The 13,577-nt window shown below is 49.8% G+C and overlaps 1 protein-coding gene across 4 annotated transcripts; it reads right to left on the bottom strand.

Annotated features, from left to right (window-relative positions):
- Positions 1–317: 317 nt before the first annotated feature.
- Kcna2 (potassium voltage-gated channel subfamily A member 2) lies at positions 318–8,010 on the bottom strand. Of its 4 annotated transcripts, XM_029538019.1 has the most exons (4): positions 7,912–8,010; positions 7,623–7,659; positions 5,480–5,808; positions 318–5,037 (listed from the first exon to the last, which is right to left on the bottom strand). In XM_029538019.1, exon 4 carries the CDS (start codon positions 4,872–4,874, stop codon positions 3,375–3,377), a length of 1,500 nt encoding a protein of 499 aa, XP_029393879.1. In that variant the 5' UTR covers positions 4,875–5,037; positions 5,480–5,808; positions 7,623–7,659; positions 7,912–8,010; the 3' UTR covers positions 318–3,374. The 4 variants fall into 4 exon arrangements, with proteins under 4 accessions (XP_029393879.1, XP_021052167.1, XP_029393876.1 ...); XM_021196508.2 differs by lacking the exons at positions 7,623–7,659; positions 7,912–8,010 and adding an exon at positions 7,236–7,428; XM_029538016.1 differs by lacking the exons at positions 7,623–7,659; positions 7,912–8,010 and adding an exon at positions 5,919–6,449.
- Positions 8,011–13,577: the final 5,567 nt, after the last annotated feature.

Here is a 13,577-nt window from a genome sequence, read left to right as displayed (position 1 = left end):
TTCCAGTGCTTGACATGGCGCCACATCTTTCCACTTGAAACCTCAGAAGTTAAGTCTCAGGAATGAGGTTGGATGCCAAAGAAGAGGCTCCTTGGAGAATATTGAGGGATATTGATATGGGCAAGGAAAGGCAATTAAATCTGATCCCTTGCCTTCATCCATCACTTTTTAGATGTGGAAGCAGAGGAATAGTCAATGATGATTCAGTGTCTACATTTTGTGTAGATTCATGGGCATGGATACTGTTTGTCTATCTATCTATCTATCTATCTATCTATCTATCTATCTATCTATCTATCTATCTATCTATCTATCTATTTGGTGTACCTAGTATAGTTTGGTGCACTGTGTATATATGCTGAACTTGTGTGCAGAAACAATAACAAAGCATCACTTACATAATTTGCATGTACATCCATTGTCCCCCAGTTGGATTCGTATATTTTGCATCTGAGTTGCATGCTGTGCATTTGCACATGGGGCAAATATATCTCTTGCAGATATTCTATGTTGGTATGCACAATGCATGTTTAGGCGGTATAATACATGTTTTGTCTATCTTTTCTGACTATGCCTCGTATTATTTTGGCCGGTGTGCATTTTGCATGTGTGCTGTGTATTCTATATTTGTATGTGACAATAATCTATCATTTGTTTTATGATGCATGTGCGCCCATGGGTGTGGACATTTTATGGTTCCCAGGCCAAGGTTTTTGTGAATTGCTAACTTCCCTTGGTCTAGACCTTATGTATGCTTTAACCTTCTATGCTCCCAAGTTTGTCCCTTCCACCCCATGTCATGAAATTCAGCACCACCTCCCACAAAGGAGAAGAAGAGAAGCACAGAGGCTTTGTGCCTGGCATGGGATGCCCTGCAGTCACCTGGGGATATGGGTGACCAGGAACTAATGAGCACCCTGGGATAGCACCCTGAGCTGGTGCCCCCTCCCCAAAGACAACTGTAGGTACCATCTAGTGAACAGCAAGACCTAGGCTGGAATCAATACTGAACAGCCTGACCACAGTTCATTGTGTTTGTGAGAATTTAAGCCACTGTGTCAAAAGGCAAAGAAACCCAGCACGAGGAGGCAAAGGCTTTCCCCACTCTCTTCCTAGGGCCAACACATCACATTCTCTACTTCAAGGCTGCACAGTGCTTATCCATTCTTTACTTGTTCTTGGGGTGAGGATTAATTCTTTACCCATCCTTCTTCTTCTTCTTCTTCTTTTTCTTTTCTTTCTTTCTTTCTTTTTTTTTTTTTAAGGGTAACTCTCATTACCATATGCTAGGGAGAGAGTCTGAGTTTAGTAATCAAAATGATGCTTTGGGCCATTTAGGGAATCCATCCCTCGGTTCTGGAATTAGGAAATTTCCACCAACAGGAGGCTTCCTTTAAGTCTAGATCAGCAGAATCTGGTCCCAGGGAGTTTTACTCCTTGGTTTCAAAGCAGAGGATCCGCCTATGGACAGGTTCATGAAAATGATGGATGTAGAACCAATGATAGAGAATCAAATGGGGCAGAGGATAATAATGGAGATGATTAATAGGATGGATTCTAGGGAGGAGGCCTGGGTGGGCCTGGCCCAGGATAGCTGGAGCTGTGAAGGCTATTGGACCCTTGTGCACTCAGTAAGACAAGCTTCAGCCATGGGAAACTGAAGCTGCAGCACATGGAGGGCAGAAAGACAATTCTAATGTCTAGGAATCCATGAACACTGGAGCGTGTCTGAGGCAATGACAGCAAACCCAGGCCCAGTGAGTTTACCGTACCCATTGGGTTTCTTACTCCACCAACCCACCAAGCAATAGATTTGCTCCTGAATCTGAACTCCAGAGAATGAATATATATATATATGTGTGTGTGTATAATGTACGTACACACACACTTGTGTATGTATATATATATTCTAGTGCACATAGTCAAACACATGCATAAATTGCCCTGTGTCAAGAGATTGCATAAGCATATACAATGTTCAAATGCAATTTTTTTCTATAGCTTGCTAGAGGAACTCATGAGAAAGAGAGAGAGAGAGAGAGAGAGAGAGAGAGAGAGAGAGAGAGAGAGAGAGAGAGAGAGCTGATATATATTTATATACATTGAACTCACAGACCTGCCTGTCCTCAGGACCCTGGTAAGCTGTGTAGTCATGCCCACGACTAGATTAATTCCCAAAGTTCAGTCATGTGAGTGTTTACACTCTGACTTTTCTGTTTATTCCCCTGGTGTGGCAGCGTCTGTGCTCCCAGTGAAAGACCAGAGGTAGGCTGAGAGGGCCAGCCAGAAGTTTTGGTTCCCCATTCCAAATAGTCTATTTGTTTTACCCTGATGGAGGGCTTCTGCCTTTTGATGTGAAAAAAAAAACCCAGTTCAGTTCCATCCCAAGGCTATTAATACTCTAAGTAGGAATACTGTATCAGCTACTAGGAAAATAGGTTATCTCCTGTGTTTTAAATATTGAAATTCATGCAGTGAACACCCATGCAGCTCTATTGCATGACTGGTATACTCCACTGCAGTGTCAGTGGAGCTGGGCCACACCACCAGGAAAGCTGATGTCTTGCAAACTCCAGAGTAAAAGAAGAAATCAAACACATTCTGTGACCCTGAAGCCTGCAAAATGGTATCTGAAGCTGAGAAGTCCCTGAATTGGGTAGCTTCTCCCCATAGGCCTGAGGGAACAAATGTGAAACTTGACAATTCATATTTGGTCATATTAACTGTCCCTCCCCCAACCCCCGGGCTTCCCTCACATCGACACTGCAGAGAAAAGGCAGAATGCAGCATTTTTTTTTTTTTTCTGTTATGAAACATAAGCCTCCGGAGCATCTAGTTGGCAACTCACAAACCCCAGCCTGGGACACAGAAAGTAGTTCCAACACACAGGACTGCGTGTTCTTATCAACGCAAAACCAAGAATGACCTTCGGAATAGTCACCAGACTTTAGAACCAAGCCATGATGGTATGTTCCTCTGTGAAGGGGCAGATGGGCTGAAATGGGGTGGTAGTGGTGGGGTGGAGAGAATGCACCTCCCAGGTGTGTTTGTGTTTAGGTAGGAGGATAGGATGGTGTTGGCATGGTAGGCTGTGTGAGGGGGTGAGGGGGCTGCATTGTGCCTTTCTGAGATGCTGGCTCCATAGGGTGACTCTCCTCTTTGGAAACCTGTAAGTCGGTGATGAAGATTTCATGAAAGCCATGATAAATATTCTGTGTTCTAAATCAAAAATCAAAAGGTCAAAAGTCACTTGCACAAACTACTGCTTTCCATGCAGAACCAGATGCACACTGTAGAACACTGACTACAATGCAGGCTATTATGCAACATCTGCATCAGTCCTGTTGAGCTGTGAGTACATTAGTAGGTTTCAGTCAGACATCAGTTAACATTTTGGTAATATTCACGTAGTTTGTGTTAGCCAAGGTACAGTTGGCTGTTTTTAAGTTCTCCTCTCTAAAGTCCTCATTACTGTTGTTTACGCCCTCCTGTATCTCCATGTAATCAGACTTACTTATGGTAGAGGCACTTCTACTTTTCTTTAGGTCAGGGGAGGACGGGATCTTTGGACAGCTTGTCACTTGCAAGTACTGGGCCTGCTCCTCCCCCTCTGTCTCCCGGTGGTAAAAGTAGTTGAAATTAGACACTATGACAGGGACCGGCAAGGCGATGGTTAGCACACCTGCAATGGCACACAGAGAACCCACTATCTTTCCCCCAATGGTAGTTGGAACCATGTCTCCATAGCCTACAGTTGTCATGGAGACGACTGCCCACCAGAAAGCATCCGGGATGCTGGGGAACTGGGAATCTCTCTCATCGGCTTCTGCAAAATAGACAGCACTAGAGAAGAGGATGACCCCAATGAAGAGGAAGAATATCAGGAGGCCCAATTCCCTCATGCTAGCTTTGAGGGTCTGACCTAGAATCTGCAGACCTTTGGAGTGTCTGGACAACTTGAAAATCCTGAAGACTCTTACCAACCGGATGACACGGAGAATGGCCAGTGACATGGCCTGCTGGCCTTGCTGGGCGTCCTCTGGCTTCTCAGCTAACTCTGTCCCCAGGGTGATAAAGTAAGGGATGATAGCCACAATGTCAATGATGTTCATGATGTTGGTGAAGAAGCCAGCTTTGCTGGGGCAGGCAAAGAATCTAACCAGAAACTCAAAGGAGAACCAGATGATGCAGAGAGTCTCTACAATGAAGAAAGGGTCGGTGAAGGAGGTGGACTGCTGGTACCCGATGGTGCTGTTGGAATAAGTGTGGAAGGTCACCCCACCACCATGCATGTCCTCATTCTCATCCCGGAAGATGGGCAAGGTTTCCAGACAGAAGCTGACGATGGAGATGAGAATGACCATCACAGATACAATGGCTATAATCCTGGCAGGCCCCGAGCTCTCAGGGTATTCAAAGAGAAGCCACACCTGTCTCTGAAACTCATTTTCAGGCAGAGGACGCTCTTCTTCCTTGATGTAGCCTTCATCCTCCCGGAACATCTCCATTGCTTCCTCTCCTAGCTCATAAAACCGGATTTCTTCCGAGAAGATATCTAAGGGCACATTCACAGGTCGCCTCAACCTGCCCCCAGACTGGTAGTAGTACAAAATGGCATCAAAGCTAGGGCGGTTGCGATCAAAGAAGTACTCATTTCGGAGGGGATCAAAGTACCTCATCCGTTTCTTGGGGTCCCCTAAGAGGGTCTCTGGGAACTGGGCTAAGGTCTTTAGCTGAGTCTCGAACCGCAGGCCTGAGATGTTGATCACCACTCTCTCACAGCATTCATGGTCTGCCTCTGGGTCATAGGTGTCTTGTGGGTGCCCGGGGAGGGCAGCAGCCTCGTCCACCGGGTCTCCGGTAGCCACTGTCATAATTGGGGCTGAGGACTGTACTTTACTTTATGCCTTCCAGCTGCCTGCAGCAGGGAACTCAGGGTGCTGGTAACTGGGCCCCAGGAAACACAGAAGCATTAGTCTGTGCTCCTGCAGGAAAGGCCCAGTGCCCTCTGTGAGTTGGAGACACAGCCCCACCTGGCTGAAAGACAGAGGCAGGTAAGGACATGAGATCACCAGTCACCAGTCGTTGGCAACCTGACAGGAGGTGTGCACTTGATGTCTCCAAGAGTTCAGAAACATGACTGCACCGTCACCCCTGCCACCAAAACTACTTTCACCTTGTCACTTGTCTAGGGGTCAGTAGGGCTCAGGGAACAACCAATCTATCAAGGAAGCTACAGAATGGCCTTCACTAGGGGCAGGCGGCTGAGACAGGATCTTGTGTACCACACACATGCTGGGGACATAGGTGCACAGGAGGAGTGGAGAAGGGAGCCCTCTGCCAGGCACTGTGCTAACGTTTTGGCAATACCTGCACCAAAGGAGGTACTCATGGTAGGGTGTTTGGGGCCTGGGCCTTGGTCACTGATACCACCCCCAATGCCTCTATATGGCTGCTACTAAGTGATTGATTGATTTACCTGGCCAGGCAGGAGACTGAGGTATCCTTCCTCGAAGAGCAGATCCGATGGCACAGATACACAAATAGGCAGCTCAGTCCCTGTCACATCTTCTCACTTGAGCTGGAAATAATGGTGAGTCATTCTGAGCAGGAGGGCAGGTCCTGGAGGTGAGCTCTACAACTGGATGGGGCTCAAGGGACAGCGAGATGCTTGGCCAGGGGCGCGGGGCGCACACTACTCGAAGAGAGTGATGCTTGGGTCTGAAGCCTTTGGAAGAAAGGAGGCAAGATGCACAGCTCAGCAAAAGCCAGAGTCCTCCTGGCTGTCCTCCGGAGGTGTGACGTTGCCTGGAAAACACAGCAGCAAGGTGGAACCAAGGCTTCCAGGCAGCTGAGACCAAGACTTCGAAGGGCTCTGGCAGATCCCCTCACTGCAAGTGGCAAGCCCCCACACCTACTTTCCATGAGCTTGTGAATGAGATCCACCACCGTAGAGCCTCTTTCTAACCTCTCCTGGAGCTTTTCCTTCTCACCAGCTTGAAGCACTTTCTCCCTAGACCTCAGCTGCCAACAGAAGCGACCCAGCTTTGGTGTCAGAACACATATCTCCCAATGGGGGAGGGTTTTCCTCTCTGACCCTAGCCACGTCCTGGTAAAGAAGCAATCCTTCCTCTTCAACACACACACTCCTTCCCAGATAGAGAGGCCCCACAGCAGCAAGATCGCCTCTGTAGAATGCCCAATAGACGGGGTCTCTTGAACTTACTCTCCCTCCAGGATCCCTGGGCCTCAGGCCTTGCTCTGGGTTGGGTGGCATTTGAGCTAGGCAAGCACTCGACCACCGATTTCTTCCCAAGAGAAAATCCCTCACATCTCGGCAGGGAAGCACAGAACAAACGCTCAAGCTGCCTGACTGCGGGGCGGATTGGCGGGGGAGCCTAGAGAAAGCTGGCTTCCGGGCTGGCCCCCCGCCGACCCAATCCCGCCGGCCCCAGAGCCTGGGAAGGGTCGGGGCCCTCTCCCATCGCCCCGGGCTCCAGCCGGGATTCCGCCGGGCGCGCTCCCGCAGGAATCCGCTGGGCTGACCGGAGCCCACAGCCGCCGGACCGCTAGAGTGTGCCACCTTAACCCCTTCCTGCACAGTGCGGTGGGCTCCTGCTGCGGGCCGGAGGGCAGCCTAGCCGGTGCCTGCGAGGTCCAGTCAAGGGACCACCGAGACTCCATCTCCACCTGAAACACGGGAGCCCGAACTCTGAGGGTACAGAGCAGGCGTCGCCAGGCAGCTGCTCCAGATCTAGCTTCCTTTTAGGCAAGAGAGCTTCACGGCAGCCCACCGCCCCGGCCAAGTGGAAAAAAAAAACAAAAAACAAAAACAAAACAAGAGACTGCAGAGAAGCCCATTTTACTCCGCTGCGGAGAGGCAGATGCAACCAGGAGGACCCAAGTGACTCGGGTCCTACCCACCCACTATTTACCAGCCGTGGCTATGCAGTCAGCTGCACTTCCCATCACCCGCCAGCTCCAATCTGCGCCCTCCGCCCTATGTCACGCACAAACCACAGGGTCCCCGAGCCCATTCCATGCACTCTTCTGCAGGAACAAGTCTCCCCCTTAAGTCCCACGGAGCCTGTGCGGGTCCACAACCCTCCAGGCCGACATCAGGGGTCGGCACCAGCTCGCCCACCCAGACTACCGCGGTGCCCTGCAGCCCCTATGGGCGCTGCAGCCGGTCAGGGATGGCAGCATGCGCAGCAGAATGCCGGACACTGATTTACCCTTGCAGATGGGTACCAGAGCCTCCATGTTCCTGGGTAGCAGCCAGCGCAGGCAGAACCCGGACAGCGGGCGGTGGCGGTGGTGGCGGTGGGGTGCGGGCGGCCAGCCGGGAGCCGACTCTGCAGTCCCGCGGGCGGCGCGTACGGAGCGCCCGGCCGCCGCCCGCAGCCGCACCGCGCCGCACCGCGCCACGCAGCGCCGCACCTGGCCCCGCAGCGAACTCGAATTAAAGGGGCCGGCTGGGGCCAGAGCTAGCGAGGTGTGTCGCTCGCCGCCGCCGCCGCCGCCGTTGCCGCCGCCGCCGAGCTGGCCACTGGGTTAGGTCCCCGTGTCCCCGACCTCCACCGCAAAGAAAACACCCCATTCTTTGACAAAACCTAGCTTACCAAACAAAACTCCGCGCAGAGCTCAGCTGGGTGCTGCCTGGATCGGGCGACAGGGGAGAGGGTAGAAGTTGAGGAGCGCTTGAGAGATTCTTGCCAACATAATGAAGTAGGCAAGATGAACTGATCAATACCATCCCAGGCCCGAGCACGAGCCAGCCCCGAGGGAGATGTGTTGCTATTATTAAGATGCTGCCAGACAGATTCTGCAGACCCCAGTCCCCCCACTCCCGGCCTTCAGCTTCTGCGTCCCCATTCCCTTCGGTACCCCTGAGCCCCACCTCTCTCTTACCCAGCACAGACTAGGCTTCTCAGGGCAATACAGCAGGTGAGGGCCTGGCCTCAGTTTAGCAGAAACTCACTGCTGTCTTTGACCCCCACGGGGTGGGGGTTGGGAGAACTGCAGAACAACAGAACTGCAGGACTGGCTTCTAGACTTTCTGACTTCTTTTCCCCAGGCCTCTGGATAGAGTGGGCTGAGGGACACACAGTTGCCCTTGGGAGAGCAGGCTCCTTACAAAAGCCCTTTCACAGATCTTAACAACACCAGCTGGCCCATGATCTCACCCTGGGGTGCAGGGTAGAGCTGGATATACCCTTTGCCTCTGAAATAATTTGTATAGAAAGTTCTTGGCTTGAGCTGGGCATGGTGGCGCACGCCTTTAATCCCAGCACTCGGGAGGCAGAGGCAGGCGAATTTCTGAGTTGGAGGCCAGCCTGGTCTACAAAGTGAGTTCCAGGACAGCCAGGGCTATACAGAGAAACCCTGTCTCGAGCCCCCTCCCCCCCCCAAAAAAAGAGAAAGTTCTTGGCTTAGGCTGGGGATAGGAGTGTTTTAGGGGGTCCAGATTGGCTTGCAAACCTTACAAAAGCTCCAAGCCTTCACTAGTACAGTTCTGCAGGCCCCGTCAGAACAGCCTATACGGATACTCCACAGAGGGACACTGAAATGAACCTCTGAGCTCTGATGTTCAGAGGGGCTCTGGTGTGTGAAAGGCTCTTCCTGGGCCCTTTCTGCTAAGACAATTCTCTCTATGCAAGTATCAGAAGCTCTGAAAGCCTGCTTCCCTGCAACGGAAGGTTCTGAGGGATTCGGCCATTCCCCAGTGGGAGCCTGTAAGGTGGGTGAAAGATTGGGACCCTACCTAGAGCTAGAAAGCGAGAAGGCTTTGGTGGGCTTAGAGGGAAATCGATGACCTGTAAGACCAGACTCGTTTGGCTTCTGGCTCCTGGAAGACTGGCTATGAAGCTCGGTTGTCAAGGCAGGATCCAGAGTCTAGCCTGGGTGTTTCACTTGTCAAATTCAAACTTCAGTCTTTGTCAAGTTAGTGGATAAGTAAATTTGCTGCAGAAGAAGCAACCTATGATGGTAAACTGTGCATCTCTAACGACCACCTAATAAACAATGGTTTCTGGTGCTCTGTCTGCTCTCAGATCTCCTAGGCTTCAGTTTGCGTTTCTCCTTGTACCTAACCACTGGTCTGTGTTTCTTATTCTTCCTGCTTCCTACTGTAGTCTCAGCTATTCAGCAGAAACATCCTACAGTGCTCAGCTATACACTCCTGCACGGTTCCCTGAGCGTCTCTGTTTCTCCTATTTGTCATGCTTATGCCCACTAAAGAGTGTGTATATAGTTTCATTGTCTTATTATTATTATTTTTTCCAGACAACGTTTTTCTGTGTAGTCCTGGCTGTCCTGGAACTCACTTTGTAGACCAGGCTGGCCTTGAACTCAGAAATCCGCCTGTCTCTGCCTCCCAAGTGCTGGGATTAAAGGCGTGTGCCACCACCGCCCAACCATTGTCTTATTTATAGAACAAACAGTATGGATAGCAAGAAACTCTTGTGGGAGAATTAATAATCATCTTAATTGATGGCTTGTGCTTGCCATGTGTCAGATGCTGTGCTGAACGCCTGTGACCCAGCCCAACCTTCAGTCCTCATAGTCTTGTGACTTACCTGTCAGTACTAGTCATTGGATGGGCAACCGAGGCAGAGGGAAGGAAGTGACCTGCACAAGGACAAGACATGGTGGCTCTAGGTCTTGAATCAGATACCTGTGACTCCAGGGGTCCTGGGATCCCAATTCCCCACTGTATGTGTGTGCCCATTTGAGTGTGTGTGCACCTATGTGTATGTATAAATGTTCTTGTGTGTTTCTGAGTGTGTGTATGTCCCTGTGAGTGTATGTGTGCCTGTGTGAGTATATGTACCTTTGTGAGTGTGTCCATGTGCATATGTGTGCCCATGTGCGTGTGTGTCGCCTTGTGAGAATGTGTATGTTCTCATGTGTTTGTGAGTGTCTATGTGCCTCTGTGAGTGTGTATGGCTGTGTGAGTGTGTGTGTGTAAGACCATGTGCCTGTGTGTGATTTGTGACAAGTATCTCTGAATTTCACTTCTCTTTGGGATTTTCCTCTGGGCTCTGCTTTTCTTTTGTCTTCTCATGTGGCATCCACTTTCCCTCTTTCCTTTAAAGTCTAACCTAAGTGTGAATGACAATGGAAAAAAATAATTCATGAAGGCAAAGAAGAAGAAAAGGCTATGGCATCAGCTCTTTCTCTAAACAGTCACTCTCTGGACACATTTGATAGTATCAGGGCTGGGAACAGAATAGTAGGAAAGAGAACTTGGGTCCAGTTCCCAGCTTTGACAATGGTTAGCTGTGAGAACCTGAACTCCCAAGTCCTTGAGCTTGATCTGTCAAAAAGGAAAGCAGAGCCTTCTCACTGTGGGAAGGCCTAAGTTGTGGGAGTGGAGCGCTAACTACTTTCACTGGTAAGTTAAGCCAGAAAGGCTTTGGTTTAATAGTTCCCTTTTTGTGTCTCCAGTTCTTAGTTTTGGTTCCAAAAGAAAACCCAGAGTTTTCCCTGGTGAAACACCCTAGGCCCACGCAGACCTTTCCTTTCCCATTTGTCTGGTCTCCTGCATGGGAGTCAGGCCTTGACTTTAGGGAAACATTGTGGTGACCACTACTGGGAGTGACAAGTAATTATACTCACTAAAAGGAGAGTTTATGTAGGCAATTATTGAATAATCACCCCAAGTGTCAGAGTCCCTGTGCAGCTACATGTATCTACCATGGTAGAAGATTCAAAGCACTGTAATCTTCAAACTCAGGAAGCCAGTCGGCAGCTGCATGGCTGGGAGTCCTGGCGGGGACATGGGAGATGGACTGCCAGGGGATTCCCTTGGGGGTGTGGCGATGGTTATCTGTATTATCTTGAGTGTGTTGTTGAGTTTGCAGGTGCACGCTCATGTCGAAGCTTATCAAATTTTACATTTTAAGAGATTAAATTTATTATACAGAAAGCATACAACAATAAAGTCCTAAAACTTCCCCCAAAGGAAAAAAAAAAAAGATTCATAATCCTCTGTGCATCCCCTTCCGAGGGAGAAGTTCTCAGTTCCTCTCACCACTATTTAGGGACCCAGAAATACCCCATAATTCGTTTTGCTTGTATCATCTTCCTGGTATGACCAGTACCTCTTTTTGGTACTCCCGTGTTTGCTGTGTGTTGGTCCAGCTCTTCTAGGCCACCGGCAGGCAGGGCAGAGGTGCACTGTGGGTATTTGATGCCCACAGTCAGGCTTAGGGAAAGATGTGACTCACTCACGGAGAAAGATGCTGAAGCTCAGAGAGGATCACACACTGACCAGGCTAAGTTAGCTGGTAAACGGTATGGTAGGGGTCAATCTCAAGATTGTGTGAATCCGTAAGTTGCCATGTCAGCCTGCCAACTCAGGCTTCTGGGTTCAGAATGTGGATTCAGGCTGTCAGAACTTAAAAACCCTGAGTATGTATCCTCTTACCCTGCGGAGGGACTCAGATTTAACAGGAAGATTTCTTTAGAAAGGGATTGATGTTAATAGTTTACCTGCCATATGTTGACTTGGGGACTAGAAACTATGGTATGAGCTTCCAGACTCCAGTCCTCTGCTCACAGAACAGCTCGGTGAATGCCGCTCATATTTGTACAGCTTTGGACCGTGCACCGCTCAGCCATGTGAAAGGAGAGGAGCAGACATCATGTTTCCAGTCTCGGTTCGAAGAGCTGTGTGGTCCATGGGAGAGTCACATGGTCTTCTCAGGAGTTCCTCTGTGAGATAAGTACTGCATTCTCTGAAGCCCTGCCTCCTTGCCAACTGGCTGTAGAGAGAGAAGAGAGGGCAGAAGGACTGAAGCTAACATCCGCAGTCAGTGCACAGTAAACTTCCAAAGGATCAAGGAGCTTATGAATGGAATTGGTAAAGTCCATTGGTGAATGGACTCAGAAGTGGAATGAGTCTACCGTGAGCATCCTTATGGCTGCTGCGGATGCTTTGGTGCTTTATGGGTGTGTATCAGACACTGGAGAATATCCTTGAGAGTAGAGTGCTGCCCCTACTGACATCAGAAGTCTGTTGCTTACCGGAGAAGTCAGGGTAGGTTTCTGTAGGAAGTAGGGATCCTAGATTAACTTCAGCTGCTTCCAAGGGGGTCCTGGGTGGAGTCTGAGCCTTGGCTCCTAGTCCAAATTGTCTTCGGTGTCCCCTGGTCCTCTTAACTTCAAATGTTGATCCGATCCAAGACTGGCTGCAGAGTGTGAGCATGTGTCCCTGCCTAAGGCTGGGTTGCTCGGGCCTGGGCTCCCTCATGTACCTGTGAATCAAATAGCACAGTGGTTGAAGCACAACAGTGAAGGTGCCAGCAGGCCTTAGGGCCTTATTTCAGCCTGCCATGCTTTAACTGTGACTCAGTGTCCCCAGTCATGTGCTGTCAGGGTGAGGCTGGGTAATAAACCACTCAGAGTGGAGCCTGTCCCATGGAGACACAAGTGTAACATAGACGTAGTATTACTGTCCTCTATGGGAAATGGGAGTCGAAGGGCTATGCCAAGTGGTTATGGGATACCTTGAGGATTCTCAGACCACGTCTGGGAGCTGCCTGTAAGCACAATGCCCCACATCAATTCACACACTGTCCCTTGTTTTTTTGTTTTTGTTTTTGTTTTTTTTTTCTCACTCAAGGCTCTTTCTGAGGTTGGCACCCTGTGTCCCTTAGTTCATGCCATCTAGTGACTCCTTGATAGTTCTCAGTGTGGCCAGGATGGTTTCCCAGCTGCTCACACCTGTAAAGTCTTCACTGATGGGGAGGCCAAGTGGAGCAGGATAAACTGTAGAACACAGGTCACTTGACTGCCCTGTGAGCCTAGGCTCCAAGCAACCAGGCCATTTTTTTGTTGCCACACTCACGACAAGCTCCCTGGGACCTCTGTCTAGGACTTGCATGGGCTTCACTTCCCAGGCCTACTTCACTGTCATGTGCCCTGTGCTGAGAAAGACTGCCATTTCTCCAGCTGTCTAATCTGGACATCTGGGAGTCATGACCATACTTTCTCTTCCATGTAGACATCCTCTACATCCAGCCAATCACATGGCCTTGGCATCTGTGTGTGCTTTCCCCCCACTTCTTCCTGTATGGCCTGAGTCAGCCACCAGTGGGCATGGTTACCCCTTCCCAAACACATTTTGGTCCTCTGCCTTCCTCTCTTTAAAGCGGCTGCAGTCACTTTTCTCCTGTGCGAGTCTTTATATTCTCGTTGATTCCCTATTGTTATGGTCAACCAGCATTTCCTGGAAGGCAAGCAAAGCCCTCTGTCCTCCATGCCCCTCTCTGTAGAAGTCTATATGGGCACAACACTAAACTGACTTGAAGGTTCCAGTAGCTTAGTCTAGATGTATAAGGCTAAGGTCTGATATGAGATAGGCTTGGGGTCCATTCCTTCCTACCTCTGCTGCTTGCTATATATGTGTGAATGTCCATTTCAGGGATGGTCAATGGGAGCATCCGGAATTTGTAGGTCTTCCAGCTTTGGCTTTAGCAGCTCGTCAGCCAGACCATAGCTCCCTCTCTGCCACCCAGCAACTTCTAATAATCATTTCGTGCTGTGTCTCTCCGGCCCTCTCTCTAATTTTC

Source organism: Mus pahari, chromosome 4 (genome assembly GCF_900095145.1).
Source record: "Mus pahari chromosome 4, PAHARI_EIJ_v1.1, whole genome shotgun sequence".
NCBI classification, from domain to species: domain Eukaryota; kingdom Metazoa; phylum Chordata; class Mammalia; order Rodentia; family Muridae; genus Mus; species Mus pahari.
Note: the sequence above shows the minus strand (reverse complement) of the source record. Positions and strands in the feature narration are given on the sequence as shown.